At 42.1% G+C, this 21,404-nt stretch overlaps 1 protein-coding gene across 14 annotated transcripts in view; it reads left to right on the top strand.

Annotated features, from left to right (window-relative positions):
* The window catches only part of DHRS9 (dehydrogenase/reductase 9), a 32,691-nt gene extending 13,836 nt beyond the window's left edge, over positions 1-18,855 (top strand). For 9 of the 14 annotated variants that reach the window (XM_040644183.1, XM_040644145.1, XM_040644190.1 and 6 more), the window contains 7 exons: positions 98-470; positions 1,677-1,935; positions 5,209-5,372; positions 8,191-9,488; positions 13,020-13,111; positions 14,720-14,832; positions 18,572-18,855. In XM_040644183.1, the coding sequence (XP_040500117.1) occupies positions 158-470; positions 1,677-1,935; positions 5,209-5,372; positions 8,191-8,414 (960 nt within the window). In that variant the 5' untranslated portion in view covers positions 98-157 and the 3' untranslated portion in view covers positions 8,415-9,488; positions 13,020-13,111; positions 14,720-14,832; positions 18,572-18,855. Of the gene's footprint in view, positions 1-97; positions 471-1,676; positions 1,936-5,208; positions 5,373-8,190; positions 11,798-13,019; positions 13,112-14,719; positions 14,833-18,571 lie in introns of those variants that run through there. The other 5 variants (XM_008687083.2, XM_008687084.2, XM_008687079.2 and 2 more) reach the window with 5 other exon arrangements.
* Positions 18,856-21,404: the final 2,549 nt, after the last annotated feature.

The following is a 21,404-nucleotide window of genomic DNA, read 5'->3' as shown; positions in this document are numbered from 1 at the left end:
TCACTCAAATGCATTAAAATATCTGCAATTCATCAATTTGGGTTATAGCACCTTGATGGTTCTAATTTGAGTTTTCTTTCTAATTTTGAACATTCAGGTCACCAACTTCTTTTATTGTTCAAGAAAGGAGAGTCCCTATCGTATACAGGAAAAAAAAATGTTCTTTTGGCTGTTAGCCCTCCTAATCCTTTGTGGTTTTCTATGGAATTATAAAAGACAACTAAAGATTACAGACATCACTGATAAGTACATTTTTATAACTGGGTGTGACACAGGCTTTGGAAATTTGGCAGCCAGAACTTTTGATAAAAAAGGATTTCATGTAATTGCTGCCTGTCTGACTGAATCAGAATCAACAGCTTTAAAGGCAGAAACCTCGGAAAGGCTTCACACCGTGCTTCTGGATGTCACTGACCCGGAGAATGTCAAGAGGACGGCCCAGTGGGTGAAAAATCAAGTTGGGGAAAAAGGTGAGTGTTGTGGGGGTGGGAAGAATGGAGGGGGTGTTGTGGAGTAGCTACAGCTAAATAAAACGTGTTTGGATCTTAAATGGCCTTTCAAGAAAATGTCTCCTAAATACCAGCTATGGCACTGGAGAATATTGGAAAGTTCTTAAGATAGAGCCCTCAGTAGTTTTGAGTTGCAAGCTCGCTGTTTGCAGGAGAGACACAGCCCACGTTGTCCTCAGTCGTAAGTCCCAGTGGGCGAATTGAGAACTGAGTTGGAGGTATGGACTTTTCCTTCTCTTCTCTCATGAAATTCTAGTTTAGCCACATTCACAGCAAATGAAGTTGGGGCTACAAGAGATCATGCAAGGAATCCCCAAATTGCCGTGTGAACACTTGGGACCCACTTCTCACTACAAAACCATTCCAGAACTCACACATTCTCTATGGGAAAGATAGAAAATAGCCTGAGAATCTGGGTAAAGGTGTCTTGCATCATCGTGGTAGAGTAGTAAGCCATTGGACCTTACTCTGCCTCCAGCTTCTGCTAAGATGGCAGCACTCCAAACGAGAGGACTTGTATTGGCTTGAATGAAGTTTGAAATATTCTCACTAATGAAGACGTTAGAGTCCAAAAAAGAAAAAAAAAGTGTATGTGATTTTTCTGTATCCCATCTTCATCATATAGTTGGACCCCAAACCTCAGAAGCAATGGTTTAGTAAGGCTCCAGACAGTTTTTAACGCTTGAATTCCAAACCATTTTAACAATATTAAATGTTTTCCACCGTAAAATAAAACAATTGGTGACTAGATTTTTTTTTTTACCAAAAATAGATGCGAAGTAGATTGATATTGTTCTTTGTAAAAAGCAGTTTATAAATAAATAATCTCTGGCTTTGCAATCTAGCAAGTGGGAAAAATAGACCAATTTGTTCTGCATCTAAGATAAAAAAGCAAAAGGCTCATTCAGACAGTGTCAGTATTTTACATTCAGAACCAGAAATAGAGTTACTGTGAAATTGGCTTCCAGTAACAGAGCTTCAACTATTTCAATTTAGCCTCCTAGCCCCTCAGAGAGTAGTTCCTTCCCAAAACCGTAAAGCATTTCAAAGCAGGAGTGTGGTTAGGAGGAGGAAACGGCAGTGTCGTGAAAGGCAGGGGCTGTATGTCCATCAAGGACGCCCGGGGAGGTGCCGGCTTCTATCACACCTCCTTTCTTTCTGCTCTAGGTCTCTGGGGGCTGATCAACAATGCCGGTGTTCTCGGCGTGCTGGCTCCCACCGACTGGCTGACAGTGGAGGACTACAGAGAACCTATTGAAGTGAACTTGTTTGGACTCATCAATGTGACTCTAAATTTGCTTCCTTTGGTCAAAAAAGCTCGAGGAAGGATTATCAATGTCTCCAGCATTGGAGGTCGGCTGGCATTTAGTGGAGGGGGCTATACTCCTTCCAAATATGCAGTAGAAGGCTTCAATGACAGCTTAAGGTAAAGCAAACTTTGACATTTTAGGAAATAATAGCTGCTACTGTTTACTGAATGCTTATTATGTACTAGACACTCTATTTAGTGCTTTAAATTATTCCCAATTTGTAGGCAATACTGCTGAAACAAAGAGATTAAATAACTTCAAGGTAACCCAGCTGGTAAGTGGTAGAACTGAGATTTGAACCTAAGTCTATCCAAGTCTTTTTTACTTTTTGCATCAATGCATGATGCTGACAGTGATGGTGAACTTATATTCACAGGTCAGTTTGGTAAATAGTTAGGGAATCATATAGAGAGCCTAAGTCAGGGTAGAACTCTCCATCGGTGTAACTGTCAGTTGCAGACACAACAGTACCATCTTATTTAAACCCTCAGTTGAAAATTATCTGGTAAAGTAAATGTAACTATCACAAAATAATGACTCAGCTGTGCAGCTTTTTTCCCCCTCTTGTTGAAAGTTCCAGACTCAAATTTCCATACATTTCAGACACTACAGCTAAATGGATGATAACCTTCCCATCCCCACCCCCACCCCAAGGACAAGAAAGACAGTTTTCCTCTGATACTTCATTTTCAAAAAAACTCAGAGCAGGAATTTACTAATCAGAGGTGAAGATTTTGCTCACACAAGAAAGCACTGACCACATCTTTTTGCTCATGTTATCAGAGAACGCCAGAGCTCAAAGCAAAGGACCTGTTTAGCAAACAAAGGCCCCAACTCAGTGCCCACAGGCATGGATTTCTCTGGATTTATAAAATTTGGGTTTCACTGGGCATCCTGAATCTATAGGTTTATGTCTTTTGCCAAATTTGATGAGTTTTCAGCTACTGTTTCTTCAAACATTTTTTTTTCTGCAATTCATTCTTTCTCTTCTCCTTCTGAGACTCTGTAACACAAACGTTAGACCTTGGGTTTTGTCCCACAGATCCCTAAGGTTCTCTTTGCTTTCTCATTTTTCTCTCTGCTGTACAGATTGGATAATTTCTAATGGTCCACCTTCAAATTCACTGACTGCTCCATCATCGCTGTGCTATTGAGTCCAACCAAAAAATATTTTATCTTGGTTATTGTATTTTTCAAGTGTAAAATTTCCATTTGGTTCTTCTTTGTCTTTTCTTTTCTCTGGGAAGCATTCTAACTTTCCATTCACTTCAAGAGTATTTTCCTTTGTATTTGGAGCATTTGTATAACAGCTGTGTTAAAGACTTCGATAATTCCAACACCTGTGTCCTCTGGCATTAGCATCTGCCATTGTCTTTTCCCATGTGAGTTGAGATTTTCCTGTTCTCTTTATGCTGAACATTTGGAATGTGTCAGTTCTTTTGATGTTGAATATTTGGAATGATATGAGTTACTGTGATTTTTTTTTTAAGTCCTATGGAGAAGGTTGATTTTTTTGGTGTTTTTTAAAAATATTTTATTTATGTATTTGAGAGAGAGAGAGAGAGAACGTGCATGAGTGGGGGGAGGGGCAGAGGGAGGACCGGTGCCTGCCTGAGCTGAAGGCAGACGCTTAAATGACTGAGCCACCCAGGCAACCCAATATTTTTGTTTTAGCAGACATTTGATGAGGTTGCATTCAGGTCACAGTTGCTAACCATCATTCTGTACTTTGAGATTTCAACGTTTGCTTGATTTTTAAAGACTTTGCGGTGCTCTTCAGATCTGGTCTGCAGATGTACCACACAGTAGCCAGTCTGGGATACGGAAGATGGTGGTCCCAGACTTTGCTTCTCTAAGTCAGATCCACACAGGCCCGTGTGCAGTGCATAAACACTGTTATGGGGTCACTTTCCTGAGCTCCTCTCTGTGATCTTTCCAGTTCTCTCTTGTTTCCTGGGACTGCCCTCCAGCTGGAAGTTACCCCATTCTGCCAACTACTTCCCACATGTGTGCTGGGTATGGGGCCACGTGATGGGAGGAAAGAGAGAGACAAAAAGCAACAGGGTTTCTTCCCAATCTCTTGGAGACTAATAACCACTTTTAAAAAGGGATTTCAACTGAAGGGCTTGTGTGTGTGCGATGCAGCTATACCATGCCTGAAATTACCCAATAAGGAATGTTGTTGTTGTTGTTGCTGTTGTTGTTTCTAAATTGTGGAACTGGTATTGGAAATGGTACTGTGCGTGCAGGCCACAGTGCAGTGGTGGCTCCAGAATTTCTATAAATAGGAGGGTTTAGAGACAATGGTCCAACTGGGAGAAGGCTGGGACTCTTTAAAGCTGTATTTGCCCAGCACTCATACTGGTTTCATACTGGTTTGGCTTACCTGGTAAACTTAGGTGGGTGACTTAAAGCCATTCGTCCCTAAATTATATGTTATTTCACTAGCAGATGGGGAGACAAATCTTCCCAAATACTTTCCAAAACCCAAAGGAGCTCAGAAGATAGGTGAGTAAAGAAAATTAAGTCAGACAATAACTTTTTAATAATTTTAATGCAAGCAACATACTTTTCAAAATCTTTCAAAATCAAGCTAATTTGCATTTTCGGTCAAGTACACTGCAAACTAAACAATAGGCACATTGCTAGAAAGCAGAACCTAAGTTAAATTACATTTTAAGGTCATTGGTGGAGTTCTTTAAAAATTGTACGGTAAAGACTTGTATAAAATGAGTAGTTACTTCCTTCAAGATCCTTGGTGGAAATATACATTAAATTTAGGAAATAATTATTCATATGATGGCTTGCAATTCTTTGTTTTGCTTTTAAAAGGAGGGAGCACATCATGATTCCCCTAAAACCTCGTTGCCCAGGAAATCAGTAGATCTTTGGTTTTCTGAGACCACATAATGAAAGAGCTCACTGAGCAGCATAGGGAGCAGGTGAGCCACATCAGAGATTGTCACACTGTGTCCCTCACCTTGTCTTCATTTGTCCCACAATGTCCTCACATTTTTAAAATGGAGGTAGACTTGTCCATCCAGGCCAATCATTACTCCATTTCCCCATGAGGTATTTTGCATACTGAGAAGAAACCTGTCCTTAACCCGACTGCTTGTCAATTTAATGAGAAAGTATGGCTTAGTGGGAAGCACTAGTCTAGAAGTGGGTGTACCCAGATCCCTTTCCCATTCTGCCACTAAACCAGCCTTCACCACCGTGAACTTCAGCTTCCTCACTGCAGACTGAGAGTATAGAACAAGATACTCCTTTCCAACCCACCCAATTGTGTGAGCCCATGAAAAAATTCCTAAGAAAACAATCACCCAAATAGCAAACATTCCCCGAACAAACCTGGATTAAACATCATCAATGCGTTCTTTTCACAGACGGGACATGAAAGCTTTCGGTGTGCGTGTTTCATGTATTGAACCAGGATTATTCAAAACAGAATTATCAGATCCAATTAAAGCCACTGAAAAAAAACTGGCCATTTGGAAACATCTGTCTCCAGATATCAAACAACAGTATGGAGAAGGTTACATTGAAAAAAGTACGTCTCTGGGTGGACCCAGGGTTCCTCTGGGGTTCAATGTCATAGGCAACATGAAGGAGACTCAAATATAAATGAAAAAATAAGGTTTTCATAATAATATACCACTAGGGATCTTAAATGTGTCTAGAGATCGCTATTCATTCCAGTGCCATCTCTTACTTTGTTTACAAACATTTACTGAGCATTTACCAAGTGCCCAGTTCTATACTAAGAGCTTCATGAATTCTATCATTTACTCCTCAAAAGAATCATGGGAGTGGTGAACAGAGGCTTGGAAAGGTGAATGTTCTACCCAGAGCTGTCCAACTCCTCCTGGTTGTGCCCAGACTGGAGCCCACAGTCTTCACTTCTACACAAGTCTCCTCTTTTTGGTAAACACCAACCACTCACTCACATGTTCAAAGATTTATGGAGCTTACAAAATACCTAGACTCAGACTCTGACCCTTAACCAGCTTACAGTCTAGTTCATGAGAAAAAACAACCAAGCGAGTTATAAAACAATGAGACTATGCAGCATGCAAGAAGATCGATCCTGTAATTCTTAGAACCCAATAACCCAGAACGGGTGCTAGACGGCCATTGCCCAAGGAATTCAGAACTGGATGAAGGCATTGCTAGTCAAGTGGGCTTTATGAGACAGGTCAAGTTTGAGTAAGGCCTAAAGGCCAGGAAGGAATTATTTGGGTGGAAGCTTTCCAGAGCAGGAATGCATGGGGGGCGGAGACGGAAGGGGAAGTAGCATAAGTCAGATTGAGTCAGGGATGGAGAAATAATAGATTAGAGTATGATGACTAACATATAGTGAACATTTGGTACTTGTCACCATTCTAAGTGCTTTATGTGGACTGTCTCATTTAAAATGCCCAAATAAACCCTATGAAGTAGATATTACCTGAATTGTCTAGAAACAGAGGCATAGAGAAGCAACTTGCCCAGTGCAGCCCAGCTAGTAAGTGGAAGAGCTAGGCTGGAACCCAGACAGCCCGACTTTGCCATTTATTCTTGGGCCCTGCACTGTAATGGGAACGGGCATCAAGGAGCTGGTGGAACTTCCTGTACCCGGGCTCCACCTCCAGCTCAAGCTTCCTGGTCCTGCTTCAAGCTTAGTCGGCATTCCCCAAACACTTACTGAGCTCCTGCTTTAAGCCAAACAGGCCCCACCTAACTTTGTGTCACTCTAACCTCGAAACTCTGATCCTGCCTCTTCACCGGTGGGTTTGGTGAGACAGCCAACTGTGGCAAGGTTCAACGCTGGGAGTTTTCGAGGCGGAGCCAAGAGCCAAGTCACATCCACCTGGGGAGGTTTATAGAATGACGGACTCCCCCAGCCACCTGTGCGTGCACGTGGGTACACACACACACACACACACACACATACACATACACACACGTATCAACAAGAACGTCTGGTTTGACAAACCTCCCAGTGCTATCATGCTGAGAACCACTGCAGTTAAATACTCTGTTTCTCACTCATTACCAACTCTGAAGATTCTAAGTAGGTCCGGGTGGCTCAATCGGTTAAGCATCTGCCTTTGGCTCAAGTCATGATCCCAGGGTCCTGGGATTGAGCCCCGCTTTGGACTCCCAGCTTAGTGGGGAGCCTGCTTCTCCCTCTCCTCCCTGCTCATACTCTCTCTTGCTATCTCTGTCTCTATCTCTCAAATAAATAAATAAAATCTTAAGAAAAAAAAGAAAGAAAATCCGTCATTTACAAGAGATTTCTCTGTTTGATATTGACGCTGAGACTTTCTAAATGCCTGTGAATATGTCATCAACTTCCACCTCAAAATTATTTTTGACTTGGCCCCTGGCTCAGTTGTCCCCTCTCAGAAGTACCAAAAGGCTTTGAGCCCAATTTTGCACCGTTGTTTTTATTTGTTTTCCAAACCAGGACTTGGACATCTGCCAGACTCACAGTTCCAAAGCAGACCGTGAATTTAAGCTCACCCCTTCATTTCCCAACCTGTCGTTGTAAAAGTTTAAAATAGCCGGTAAGACTTATTAGGTCATCTCAGTTAGGTTCTTTGAACAACATGTCGCTACGGGGGCCTGAAGCTGAAAGGGAGATTTAAAATCATAGATTTTCTCTTGAGAAGACACAACTCAGCTATGCTTTAAGAGCACGGAAGGAATGCTCTGAGCCATTACCAATCTTCTGATAAAATACCTGCTTCTTTAAAGCTATCATAGCTCATTACTCAAGCATTTCATCTGCCTGATCACCGGGATATGTGCAGCTTTCTGAGTCAAGACTTTGGGGATGATTCCCTCTTTATTCACCCAATCATAGAGGCACACTGTATTCACATGCACACCCACGTACATGCACACAGCACGTCCCCATTTCCTACACATACGGTATTCCCTTAAATTTGGAGTCAAACCTTTAACTCCTTGGCTCAGGGGCCTCATAGACTTTATAGTATCTTTCCCTCATGACCTTAAAGTAGTGCTTCTCAGTGCCTGGACCAGCACCAACGGTGTCCCCTGGAGACGATAGAAATGCAATGATTGCATCTCACTTCTCACCTCCGGAGTCAGAAGCTGGTGGTGGGACCCAGCAATTGGGTTTCAACAAGCCCTTGAGGAGATTCTACTGCCCACTCAAGTTTGAGAGCCAGGGGTCTAACGAAAGCACTGCTGCATCCTTTTCTGAGGAATAGATAGAAACCCACCACAGGGGGTCTCAATTTATAACAGCGAATTAAAAATAAATTTATGCCCACACATCCTCCCCTTTACACCCTGGCCTCACACAGTCCCTTTCCCCTTCTTCCAAAGAGTAAATGTACTTCTGTCTCTTTCTACAGGTCTAGACAAGCTGAAAGGCACGACTTCGTTTGTGAACGTGGACCTCTCCCTGGTGGTGGAGTGCATGGACCACGCGCTCACGAGTGTCTTCCCTAAGACCCATTATGCTGCTGGAAGAGACGCCAAGACCTTCTGGATACCTCTGTCTCACATGCCAGCAGTTTTGCAAGACTTTTTATTGTTGAAACAGAAAGTAGAGCTGGCTAATCCCAAGGCGGTGTGACTCAGCCAACAGCAAATGTCTGCCCCCAGGCTATGAGATTGACTGCTTTCAAGGACACGTCTCCTTTTGGTCTCATTCCTTACCTAATCCAATCCCGACTCAATTAGATCACGCTTCTTTTGATAAATGAGGGGGTCCCACCCACACTGGCAATATCCCAGGGTCCCTTTTTAAGCCTTCTTTGAAAAGGGCAGCAATGACCTACCCCATAGAAGGGCCGGGATGGCACCTGCCCAATATTTAGGGTTTGCCTGCTTAGTATGATATAAGGGAAATTGAAGGCCTTTCCCACCCAAAATGATCTCTACCACTGCCAGCCTCATGCTCCCAGCCCCCACCCCTTGAACTCCAGAATGTTAATTATTTGTCCCGTATCAAAATGTTCAGAGATAAGTAGAATACTTTCATGAGTGGATTGGATGTGTTATTTTGCTGAGAAGAAGACTGTGAAAGACTGGAACTCAGTTTTGTAAGCTGTGGAGTCTCAGGAGAAGGAAGGGTGAGGAAGTGTCACGTGACGGGTATAAACTAAGGGGAGCAGAGAAACACTAGGTAGGACTGCAAGTAGGAGGGTAGGGAAAGAGCAGAAAGACAAGAGGACTGAAAAGAAGAAACAAGTATGGAAGTAGAGGGAGGGAGATCCCAAGACAAGCCTGCCTGTTTTAGAGGGAGCTGCAGAGGGTGAACAGCCTGTTCAAGGCCACCATGAACACTGATGCCTACATAGCTGCCTGTGGAAAGCTGGACAACAGAGTAACCAGTCATTCCGAAGAAGAAAAATGTAGGGTATTGATGTTTATTATGGTGATTGTAAATACAACAAGACCCAGAATATCTGAAACAACTTACATCCAAGATGGTTGGAAAGCCCGTCTTTGAGGTGTCTCTGAAGCCCCGTGAAGATAGAGAGCTAAATTAAGACTCTTTGACCTACGGTTTCAGTGACAGCAGGTCTGCTCCTTGTTCATATTTGTGGTCCTAAATTGGACTGACCCTGGACCCACACCTCTTCCAAAAACAAGTTCTCTGCACATATGCCTCCCCAGATGCCAACACCCAGTATCACTCACGTAGGTTGGTAGAAGATTCACGTGAAAAAGCCTCAAGTGTCAAAATTCAATATTTGTTGCTAAATAATATAGGGTGAAAGAGCCAGGAAAATTACATCATGTACACACACACACACACACACACACAAGCATGCATGTGTGCACACACATTTATTGTGAAGAAAATATTTAATTATCTGCTGCATGAAACCATACCCATTTGAAGATATCAGTAATTCTATTCATTTTAATTTACCTTTCTGGAAACATCTGTTTATGAGGTAATCTCCTTCTTTCACATTTACAACATATTCATGACTTTGAAAAACCAGATTTCCAATGGTGTCAGCTCACCTGGACATATATGTCATTATTTTAAGGGAAAAATACACTCATCCTTTTTTCATGAAAATGAAGAAAATCACAGCAAGAATAAGAATTCTCAGGCAAAGTTATCTAAACTATTGTCACTATCTACCCATCAAGTCATCTCCATCTTGGTCCTAGCCCCAGTGACAGTTCACCTTAGGTCTCTGATTTCTTCTCATTGCAATTAACCACCTGTGTGTTAGGGAACCCTTGCACAGCTTGTCCTTGGAGCTGAAGTTCATCAACGTTGTTTGCTGGGGCTCTTCCTTCTCACCTTGAATTCCCAGATCCTGGCTTCGTTTCACTGTTTTAAAAATGTCTAGCCTGCTGCTCCCTGATCTTCCCAGCCTCCATGGCTGCCAAGATCTTTAAAATCTGCAGGAACCTGCTTTGCTGAACTTCCAACCATTCCGGTTGTGTTGCTGGGTCTACCTAATGGTGTTATGTCCTTTGTTTTACCTAGACCTGAGTTCTTGGCTCATTTCTCCAAATAACTACCATTGGCAAACCCGTTTCATTCAATCCAAAAGTGTTCTACTAAAATGAATGCTACCGAATATGGTACCATCTCAAAATAAAACCAAATATATTCGCCCAAGCAAACTTTAAAGCTTTTAAAACTAAATGCGAAAGTGGAATATTTGGAATATAAAGGTATAGTCTCAACAAAAGCACAAGACCTGGGAGAAAGGGAGGGAGAAAGGAAGGGTGGGACATCAGAAGGTCACTGCACCAGGAGTCTGAAGTATGACTGCCTAGGCTTCTCTCCATCTCGCCGTCACTTCTGATATTCTCTGTGCTCTTGGGAAAATACCATATTATTATCTATACTATTTGGGAGGACATATACTGGGCATTCTGCTAAGTCCTGGCCAGAAGGTCCCTTCCTTCATAGAGCTTAATAGAATCCAAAAGCTGAGGCTACTACTCAGGAGGCCTTAGAGGAGCTTTTCCAGGAATCTATGGCCAAGATAAATTGAGATGTTGTCTTTCTACCACATCTCGTATAGGGGAATCTTTCCTCACTTAGTTTGGAGGCACCAGGAGAACCTCCCAGATTTTTCTCTGATCTGATCTAAAAAACCCCACCATGTCCTCTGTACCTCTATCTAGATATCCACAAGGTATTCAAATCTGGAGTTTCTATCTCTCTCACCCCACCTAGCCTTTCCCAGGCAAGCACCAACTACTATCAAGTTGATCTCCTAAGGAGATATCTCAAGTCTGCTACTATTCATCTCCAGGGCAAGCATCTGTTCAAGCTTTCATCTCTTATCTCAACGATAGCATATTTACCCTTGTATACTTCCAATGATTTCTCCCCGCTGCAGTCAGACTTGTTCCAAATTCAAATCTGATTATTCCATTCTTCTCCCCACCCCCATTTTCTGAAGCCCTTCAATGTGTTCTCACTGCATTTCGGCTAAGGACTAAAAGGCATCACATAAATGACGTTGCCCCAGCACTCCTCATTAGCCTCATTTTAGGCTATTCTCCTCAGCTAACCCCCTCAGACCCCATGCCCATGCTCTTGCCTAGAAAGTTTCCATTTTACCTGCTTATCTAGTTTCGTCATCCTGTAGATCTCAGCCCCTTCCTCAGGGAAGCCTATACAGTTCCAAATTCTGACCACAGTCTTTGTACCCCAACTAGGTTTCTGTCTTGTAGAGGGCACTTATCACAGTCTGTCATTACATATTTGTGTAGTTAGTTAATATGGGTCTCCCCAACCAGACTTAAAGTTTTATGAAATCAGGAACCATGATGCTTTGCTTATCTTCATATTCCCTTGCCTAGCACAGTGCTGGCACACAGACCACTATTCAAAAGTATTTATTGAATGAATTTAGAAATGAGCCTATATAAGCCTTTCTGACTAGGGAGCAATCTATCACTTAAGATAGGGCTTGCCAATCCCATCGGTTGTGCTATTAAAGAATCAGTCCATTAAAATCCTGTAACTTCCTTAAGCCTTTGACTACTTCCACAAGGGCCCCCTACCTCTGGTTCTTCTGTAAGCCTCCCTTTGGAAACTAGTTGCCATGGTGACTTCTCATGATCTGTTGGTCCTGAGACACTGTGAAGGAACCTCCTTTCATGTTGAGTCTTTCTGGGTTCAGTGGTCACAGACCAGGGAGCATCAGGAATCATTTCATCTACTTCTCTCCCTATAGGATGATATGGCCAAGCCATCCAGGCTAACGAGAACCACTTCAATTTAAAATCTCTCCTGGGGTCTTGGGTGGCTCAATTGGTTAAGTGTTTGACTCTTGATTTTGGCTCAGGTCATGATCTCAGGGTTATGAGGTCAGGCTCTGTGCTGGGCATGGAGCCTGCTTAAGATTCTCTCTCTGCCCCTCCCCTCCTCTAAAAAATAAAACAAAATTATAATATAATATAATATAATATAATAATATAATATAATAAATCTTTTCAGAAACCCATAACTTCCTTGGGCAATCCAGCCAATATTTAATAAAGAAAATAGCCAGGAGCGTCTAAGAAAAATGGCCAATTTTAGCTTTATTCTATATTAATCCCAATAGTTCTCAGGAATGTGAAAGAACAGAGTCCTATCAGTATGGAGGAAATAGCTAAATAATCTCAAAATGGAAAGCCGTGTAATATATAGAAATTATTTGTAACAATCTAATCTAAGCCACAGCTTATAAGGACAATGCTGGTCAACAGTTTCATGAATTTTTGCCTGTTAGAAAAATAAGACAATTCTATTGATACTCATAATACTGACATTCTTCCTCAACTCTGTGACTCATTTTCAAAAAGAAAATATGAATAATTTCCATCCTACTATATATATGAGGCACTAAAATAGCCAGAGCTCTAGTGCAGATTCGAGTTTAGCTGAATATCCAAGCTCTTTTGGCACAGAGCACCTGCTTGAGAAAGAACCAGACCACAGCTCTTGCCTGATTAGTCCCTAGAAATAAATAGCACTCTGGCCGAACTAGGTCAGGCAAGACAATACAGCATTCTGCCACATTCTACAGCCAGCAACTGCCCTGAACAGTTCCATTTCAGTCCATTTCAGTCCCTTTTGAGAAATTGGACATGGGAAAGGTTCCACTATAGATACATAGCCTAAGCCCTGGGCAAAAAACCATTCAGTCCTGTGCTGGGGCGGGGGTGGTAGGTGCCAATTACTGGGTCTGTTTTTTCCTTTTAGATACGGCAGCTGGAACTTGAGTACGATGCCACCCAATGAATGGTGGTGCCTGGGTTATAGATCAGTAATCCAAGCAATCTAGCTTCCCACAGGTATAATAAGAAAATATTATCAATTGTTATAATACTTAGTACGCATCTGGTTCTTAATGCACTTGGATACTGAACAAATGATTTCATCTAACCCTAACCATATCTCACGTATGTTTTGTTGCTGTTACTGTTGCTTCATTTATTTGTTTTTAATGTGGTGAGAACACTCAATATGGGATCCACTCTCTTAAGTGTACAATACAGTATTGCAAAGTGTAGTCACAATGTTGTACAGAAGATCACGAGAATGTCATCATTTTGCATAAATGAAATTTTGTACTGGCTGAACAGCAACTCCCTATTTCCCCTGCCCCCCGTCCCTGGAAACCACCATTCTATTCTCTGCTTCTATGGGTTTGATTATTTTATATCCCTCATGTACGTAGAATCATGCAGTGTTTGTCCCTCTGTGACTGGCGTGCTTGACTTAGCATCACATCCCCCAGGTTCATCCGTGTTGTCACATAGGGAAGGATTAGCTTTGTAAGGCTAAATCATATTCCACTGTAGGTATATACCACCTTTCCTCTGTTGGTTTTTCTGTTCTAGACTTTTAGATTGTTGCCACATCGGGGCTATTGTGAATAATGCTGCGATGAATATGGGAGTGCAAATACCTCTTTGAGATCCTGATTTTAATTCTTTTGGATAAAAACTCAGAAGTGAGATTGTTGGATCATATGATATTTCTTCTTTTGTTTTTCGAGGACCCTTCGTGCTGTTTTCCACAGCAGCTCCTCCATTTTGTATTCCTACCAACAGTGCACAAGGGTTTCAATTTCTCCACATCCTCACCAATACTTATGTTTTGCTTTCTTGATAATTGCCATCCTAACAAGTGTAAGTTGATACCTCAACTGTGATTTTGATTTACAATATTTGATTAGTGATGTTGGGCATCTTTTCATTGACCTGTTGGCTATTTGGATATCTTCTTTGAAGAATGTCTATTCAAGGTCTTTGCCCATTTTTTCATCAGGTTATTTGTTTTTTGTTATTGAGGTGAAGAAGTTTTCGTATATCTTGGGTATTAGATATGTTTTTTAGAGATGGAGAAATGAAGTCACAGAGAGGTGGGCAATTTGCCCAAGCTCATACTGCTTATAAGTATGGGTCAAAGTTCAAACCCAGACTGTCTGATGCCAGAGCGCACACTCAGAACCACTGAGCTCCACTACTTAGAAGCAGAGTCTTACAGAGTACTTTTCTAAACTTCAATACTGGGTCTGTAAAAAAAAAAAAAAAAAAAAAAAAAAACTTTACTAAATTAATCTAACATGCATCTTGCCTAGGCAATAATATTATACATAAGAATGATGCCTAATTTTGAGCTTATATAAATATACACTTTTTTGTTTTCCTCTATTCTAATTTTAAATTTTTCTCACGATAAAATAACAGAAGCACTTATACACCATTTTTCAGGTCCTTGAAGTTTTCTAACTGTCTAGATTTTCTTTCTTCTTTTTTTTATTGTTATTGATTTTATTTATTGTTAATATTATTGTTAGTTGTTTCAAGAATTTATATGTAATCAGCTTTTGCTAATCTCATTAAAGGCCTTAGATCATCTGTCTGGAACCAAGACCAACTCTTTGAATCTTTTAGCTTTTAGGATCAGAAAAAGGAAAAAAGGACAGAAGACCAGGATCCCACAAATACTGTTTCCCTATGGCTGTATTTTTGCCAACACAGAGAAGTGATGCTGGAAGTGCCAAATGGTAAGAGGTAATGGGTGGACTGCTCTAGTCACCGTGGCTAGTGCTAGCCCTGGAAATACTAATGAGAGAAAGGAGGGGATCTTAGCTGACTAGGGTCAGTGCCTCTTAGTGCTAACACGCTGTGATCCAAGATAATACTGTAGGTAGCCAGTCATTCTGACTTGACTGGAAGAGGACATGCAGCCTAGTATGTCTCAAGAGATGTTTCCACTAACATCATTCCCAGTATGACAAGTTTCTGCTCCAATATTGCTGAAGAATGATAAGGTCACCAGCTCCTAATTACCTCATGGATTAGCTCTAGTTAATAGAATTTTATTATTTTTGAGCCAAAATCTGTCAGTGGAGAGAAGAGAGGGGAGAAAGGGCTGCTGGTTCTGCAACCATCATGATAATAACAGTTCAGTTCATATTCACTGAACCTTTAAAATGAGCCAGCATCCACTCAGAGTACTGACCGTGCATTTTCTCATGTAGTCTTCACAACTTTCACACAACACGTACTTTTACTGTCCCATTTCATAAATGAGGAGCCTAATGGCCAAGATTCACTCAACTCTAATAATCTATGATTCCTAAATTCTCCCTAAGTCCCTAAAATATGAATTCCCAAGAAAAAAAAATAAAGGAAGGAAAGAAAAAATAGTAGATTTTAAAACTTAAAATGCTTACTTAAAGTTCTTCCTGGAACTCTGAAGCCATCCTAAATTAAAAACTCTAAAATTCTGAGTGCTGAAATCATAAAACAAACCTCCTAGCCAGTGATCCTTAGGCTCCTTCTCTCTGTTCTTGAACCCTTAAGAGAAATGATTGGCAAGGGTCTGTAGGCTCTTTTCATTTTAAAGCACCCTATCCACCCCTAGCTGCTAACACCTTTCTAGAAACAGGGCTTTTCTTCATGAGCAAAATACAAATAATTACCTCCATTCTTCACAAATCCCAGTGCTCATTCTGAATGAGATAAACATAAGTATCTGGTTAGGAAACTCTCCAAGTACTCAGGTCTTGGAAGGACTCCCTCTTGGGCTCCCACACTGGGCACTCTTTCACTTTCAAAGTAGAATTGGATCTGATCTGAGTTCTGGCCCCCAGAAGAGCACTTTTTATCATTGATTTAGATGAAGACGCAGAGGCAGGTTTGTTAATCCACTAAGGGAATACCTAAGAAGATAGAATCTGGGTTTAAAATCTAAGTTCTAACCATGGGCTAAAGAAGAAGAAATGACATAGGGAAAGATGCAGGCTCTGCCGTGGTTCCAAACAAAGCAAGCACGGCATTCAGAGCCGTGCTGTGCAAGTACTGAGGCGTTTTATGCAATAGTCAGCTCAAAGCGGGTCAACAGTGTGATGTAATGGTGCGATGTAACTTCTCACCTCCGCCCGCCACCCCCAAAGGGGAAAAAGAAGTAAATGATGCTTGGTCTTGGTTTAAATTTTAAATTTACAACACATAGAGGAAGGTTGTGACAGCTCTGTATAGTCTCAACTGCTCAGAGCACTGGGAAATGTTGCCCTCACTGTTGGGAAACCTCAGTGTCTTACACTCACAGACATTCCAAAGAGGGTGGCCAGGAGATCAAGGTTATCTGAAGACCAGCTTAGCAGAAGGAGAGCTGAAGACTCTGGAGTTACTTGAAAGAAGAGTCAGTGAAACAGGAGATAGGGCAGTCACTTGAAGGATCCTCCCTGTGAAGCAGAAATTAAACTCATTCCAGGAGGCATAGAAGGGTAGGGCCAGGGTCATGGGTGGAAGTTATGTAGAGTTCAAGTTCAACACCACATAAAGGAGGAGTTTTTTGCCAAGGAGAGCTTGCCTGAAGAACAAGCATGGCGGGTAGACAATCACAGGAAGGACAGCCGTTGGGATGGAGATGCTGGAGAAGGGATTCCTGTGGGGCCGGGGTGGCTGACTTGCTTAACATGTCGAGACTCTCACAAACTTAACATTCTATGATTGGGGCAAAAGAGGTTTTCCTCAGATATGACACATACAAGCGCAAGGACAGTTAAGAACTTCCAGTCCTTAAAACCTGACAGAGCAACAAGCCAAATGCTTCTCACCCCACTTCACATAAGGTCTGAAACTTCATGTCTTCAAGCCTTGAAAGCTCACCTTAGCCTACAAGGATGAAGAGGCAGGTGCTCAAAGCCACATGTATAGACTTCCAGATGAATTGAGGCTATGCTCCCAATGGTGCCCAGAGACAGCCCAGAGCCGCACAGGGAAGCGCAGGCTGGAAGGGGCTTGGGACCTGTATGTCCTTGCCTAGTTCAGTTGTGTGTGTGCAGTTATCCGAAACACGGACTGATTTTTAAAAATGGATATGGCTTAAGTAAATAAAGTTCTGCAAAGACTATACAGTGAGAACCTCGTTTTCCTCCCACCAGATCTCCAGTCCCTAGCTAGGAGCTTCTTGGGTATCTCTCCTGGACCATGTAGATAAATACCGATACCTAGATAGCCTCCTTGCACTAATTCTTACACAAATGATAGTGTTAGACTCCACAGATTTTTTTCTACTTTTCTCAATAATATGGTCGAATTTCAAAGAACAAAAGAGTAGCAATATTTAGAACAAATGCTTACACTTCCCTTTTTAAATCTGGCCCAGCCTGAGGCAATAGACAGCTCTGAGTCCATCATTTTACTTTTTTGGCCCTGTATAAAGTTGGATTCATGGTGCTATTGTTTTTTCATTAAATATATCTTAAAATTTATATTTCCTACACGCTTGTTTCCTCTCTAATTTGGTGCAGCAATGATCCTTACCCTGGATAAAATAAGAGAGGAGATCATTGCATCGATGATAAGCACTCCCTAGGAGAATAATGCTGTCTGTCAGCACTGGTGGTTACAAGTGGAATTTCCAATGCATTACTAAGTGAATCTAAGGGTAGGTTGCTCCTCCATGAGAAGTTAACTAGCTCTGTTAGGAAACCAATTAGAAAGCATTGCATCGGGGCGCCTGGGTGGCACAGCAGTTAAGCGTCTGCCTTCAGCTCAGGGAGTGATCCCGGCGTTCCGGGATCGAGCCCCACATCGAGCCCCACATCGAGCCCCACATCGGGCTCCTCTGCTATGAGCCTGCTTCTTCCTCTCCCACTCCCCCTGCTTGTGTTCCCTCTCTCGCTGGCTGTCTCTCTGTCAAATAAATAAATAAAATCTTTAAAAAAAAAAAGTAAATATGTAATTAAAAAAAAAAAAACATTGCATCTTCTTTTTGGAGATATCTGATTCCTGAATGGTCTTTGATTCACTGAGAATCTGTTATCATCATCAACAGTCGAGGGCTTCTAAAAGTTAGCCACTGACTGAAACCTTCTTTTCCTTTATTTCTTTATTTCTTAAACTGTCCTTCCTATTTTTGTGGGTGAGTAACCAGAGATATACTCACTTGACCATTAGCTAAAAGTAGCAAATGGGGCATTAACAAAGTTGCCCTGTTTGATCCCAAAAGCTAACCTTCCTGGACTGTTCTCTGTTAAGTAAACCACTTCCCTGCTGTGGGGAAATGGAGTCACAATGCTAATCATTACTTTGAAATGACAGAGGGGAGCTGTCATGGGTTAAATTTTGTCCCCCTACAAAAATAGATATGCTGGAGCCCGAGTACCTCAGAATGTAACCTTATCTGGAGATAGGGTCTTCACAGAGGTGATCAAGCTAAAGTGAGGTCATTAGGTTAGGCCCTAATCCAATATGACCAGTTTACTTATAAAAAGGAAAATTTGAACACAGAGACAAGCACACCCTGATGGAAGGCAATGTGAAGAGACACGGGGAGAAGATAGCCATCTACAAGCCAGGGAGAGAAGCCTGGACCAGAGCCTTCCCCCACAGCCATGGAGAGGAATCAACCCTGCCGACATCTTGATTTCAGAATTCTAGCCTCCTGAAGTGGGAGACAATAAATTTCTGTTGTTTCAGCCAAAATTTGTGCTGCTTTTTACAGAACCATATGATGGCATTAACATGACATTGTTTGGGCAAAATCATGGAATAAAGCAACCCTTACGAGCTCATCTAGTCTGCCTTCTTGCTTCTTAGCACCCTTCCCAGACGAATACCTTTAAAAAACTGTGATAAATCTGCCCAGAATTGCTTCACAAGTGGTTAAGAACAGAGACTCTTGGGTCAATCTACTGGAGTCAAAACCCAGCTCTGCCGTTAGCACTGGCTTTACCATTGGCGGGTACTTAATTTCTCTAACCCCTAGTTTCCTCATCTATAGACTGGGTATGACTAGAGTACGTATCTCAGATAGTTACAAGAAGTAAATTAGTGAGTGCGTGTCAAAGCTTAGCGCAGTGTTCAATAAATGTTAGCTGTTGTTATTGTTTATTATGTTGGCACCTTCTCAAATTAGCTGAGGTTCAGGGCAGACAGCCCCATCCTGACCTGTGATTTGAATGGATTGGCCAAAGACAAGGACAAGAGCAATATTCTGGTTTTTGTTCTTCCCAGTTTTATAAGTTAAGTGTGATAAGAAGGGATTGGATTCACAGCAGAGCACTCAGAATGATGAAAGGGAGAAGAACCAAGACCTGTGGGGGGAAGAAACAGTCACACAAAACATCCTTTGGTCACCATTTTCTGAATACCCACTCTGCCTGCCTGAGGTACTGTGACAAAGATGGTGGACAGGCTTGACAAGGCCCCCAGTCACTCGACATGTGTTAGAATTGGAGTAGCAGAGTTGCAAGGCCCTTCTGATCTCTGACTCATCTCCTAATTAAAAAAATAAATAAATAGGGGCACCTGGGTGGCATAGCGGTTAAGCGTCTGCCTTCGGCTCAGGGCGTGATCCCGGCGTTATGGGATCGAGCCCCACATCGGGCTCCTCTGCTATGAGCCTGCTTCTTCCTCTCCCACTGCCCCTGCTTGTGTTCCCTCTCTCGCTGGCTGTCTCTATCTCTGTCGAATAAATAAATAAAATCTTTAAAAAAATATATTAAAAATAAATAAATAAATAAATAAATAAATAAATAAATAAAAGGGAACAGAAGCCCTGAAAGATTGGGAAACTGCAAAAAGATTATCTGTCATTTTCCCAATAGAGCAAGGCTCAGATAAGACATGGGTTTCCTCTTTCATGAGAAAGATAAGAGAAGGAAGAATGATGCCAGAGAGTGACCTATCGAGATCTAAGAACTCCACCATCATCACCCCTGAAGAGTTGCAGAAATGAGAAGATGGTAGTGATATTACCAAATATTGAGCGACTACTACATGCCAGCCATGCTGTTAGCTATTTGGCATGCATGAGTACCTCATTTAATCCTCACACGACAACTTGCACAGTGGTTTTGAAGAAGAGTAGAGCTCGGGTAGGAGACTCATGTCACGCAGCATCTAGAGCTGGGGGCAGCCGTCAGGACAACTGCTCCCACTTTGGACAGCCTCTCCTAGAGGCAGCCACCCGCAACAGATGCTGCTAAGGGTCCGTCTTGCTCTCTGCGTATACATTTTTAGAACATCTAAGCCACAGCATTGAGAAGTCTTACTCTTTATGAGAGAAGTAGATTCCCTTGGTCTTCCATGTGGAGTTTTGAACTATGAAAACTACCATCAGAAATAACCACCCCAATCAGCTTGATGTGACAGCGGGTTTTTATACAAAATCTTTGGTGAATTTAGGTCTGATATCCTTTGTGCTACCATGAATTAGCTGAAATCATTGCTCTTCTCCTAGATAATGACACAGCATTTCCCGCTTGACCTTTTTTAGCACTGTGTAATGTAACGCAGTGGTAACTGCAGGAAATATTGTGGTTGGGTTTTGAACTTGAGCCATCACACTCGACCCGAACACTGTGCCAAGGGTACTGTGGAATAAAAAAAAAGAAATGGGGGTGACATAATTGGGAGGTCCAGGTCCTTCTTTAGGTGACAAAGTAGCCTGGGGATGACAACGGAAACAACATTTGGGGCACCAGACTTATGGCTCTTTGGTACAAATGTCTCCATTTAACCCCAAACTAAGAACAAACCGGGGGGGCTCCACTTGGGATGTCCCCTCAGCTCCCAGAAGCAGTGTGCTGACAAGAGGCTATGTCTGAGGCTGCCTGGATGTGTAAGTACCAGCCTGTTTCCTAGTGGTTAGCATTGTGGTTGGCTCTAAGTTAGCTGATGAGTATTTCCTGAGTGTCTTCTGTCTTCAGAGCCAAGTTGAAGGCTGCCAGAATGTCCTGTTGCAGGCTTGCATAAGATCTCCCTCCACACTTCATCTCTCAATGGTCAAAGTAGCAACTGCCCTTCCATTTCAGCAGGAAGTGAAGTAAGACCCCGTGCTCCTTCTGTAAACTGGCAAGGAAGCTTGCAAAGTGTACATTATGAACTCAAAATAAGTTAGTGCAGAAAGTGAATGAGTAATCGTAGAAAGAAATACCATGTATTGAACACTTTTCACGTGACTGTGTGCTACCATGCATTATCTGGTATAATCTTCTCAACAACCTTATAGCAGGTGCTATTATGATGAATCATTGTACAGATGAGAAAACCAAAGATCTGAATGTCATGCCCAAGGATACACACACACACACACACACACACACACACACACACACAC

The sequence above is a fragment of the Ursus maritimus genome, unplaced genomic scaffold (genome assembly GCF_017311325.1).
Source record: "Ursus maritimus isolate PB19 unplaced genomic scaffold, ASM1731132v1 scaffold_1, whole genome shotgun sequence".
NCBI classification, from domain to species: domain Eukaryota; kingdom Metazoa; phylum Chordata; class Mammalia; order Carnivora; family Ursidae; genus Ursus; species Ursus maritimus.
The sequence above is the reverse complement of the archived record's forward strand: the minus strand, read 5'-3'. Positions and strand labels throughout refer to the sequence as shown.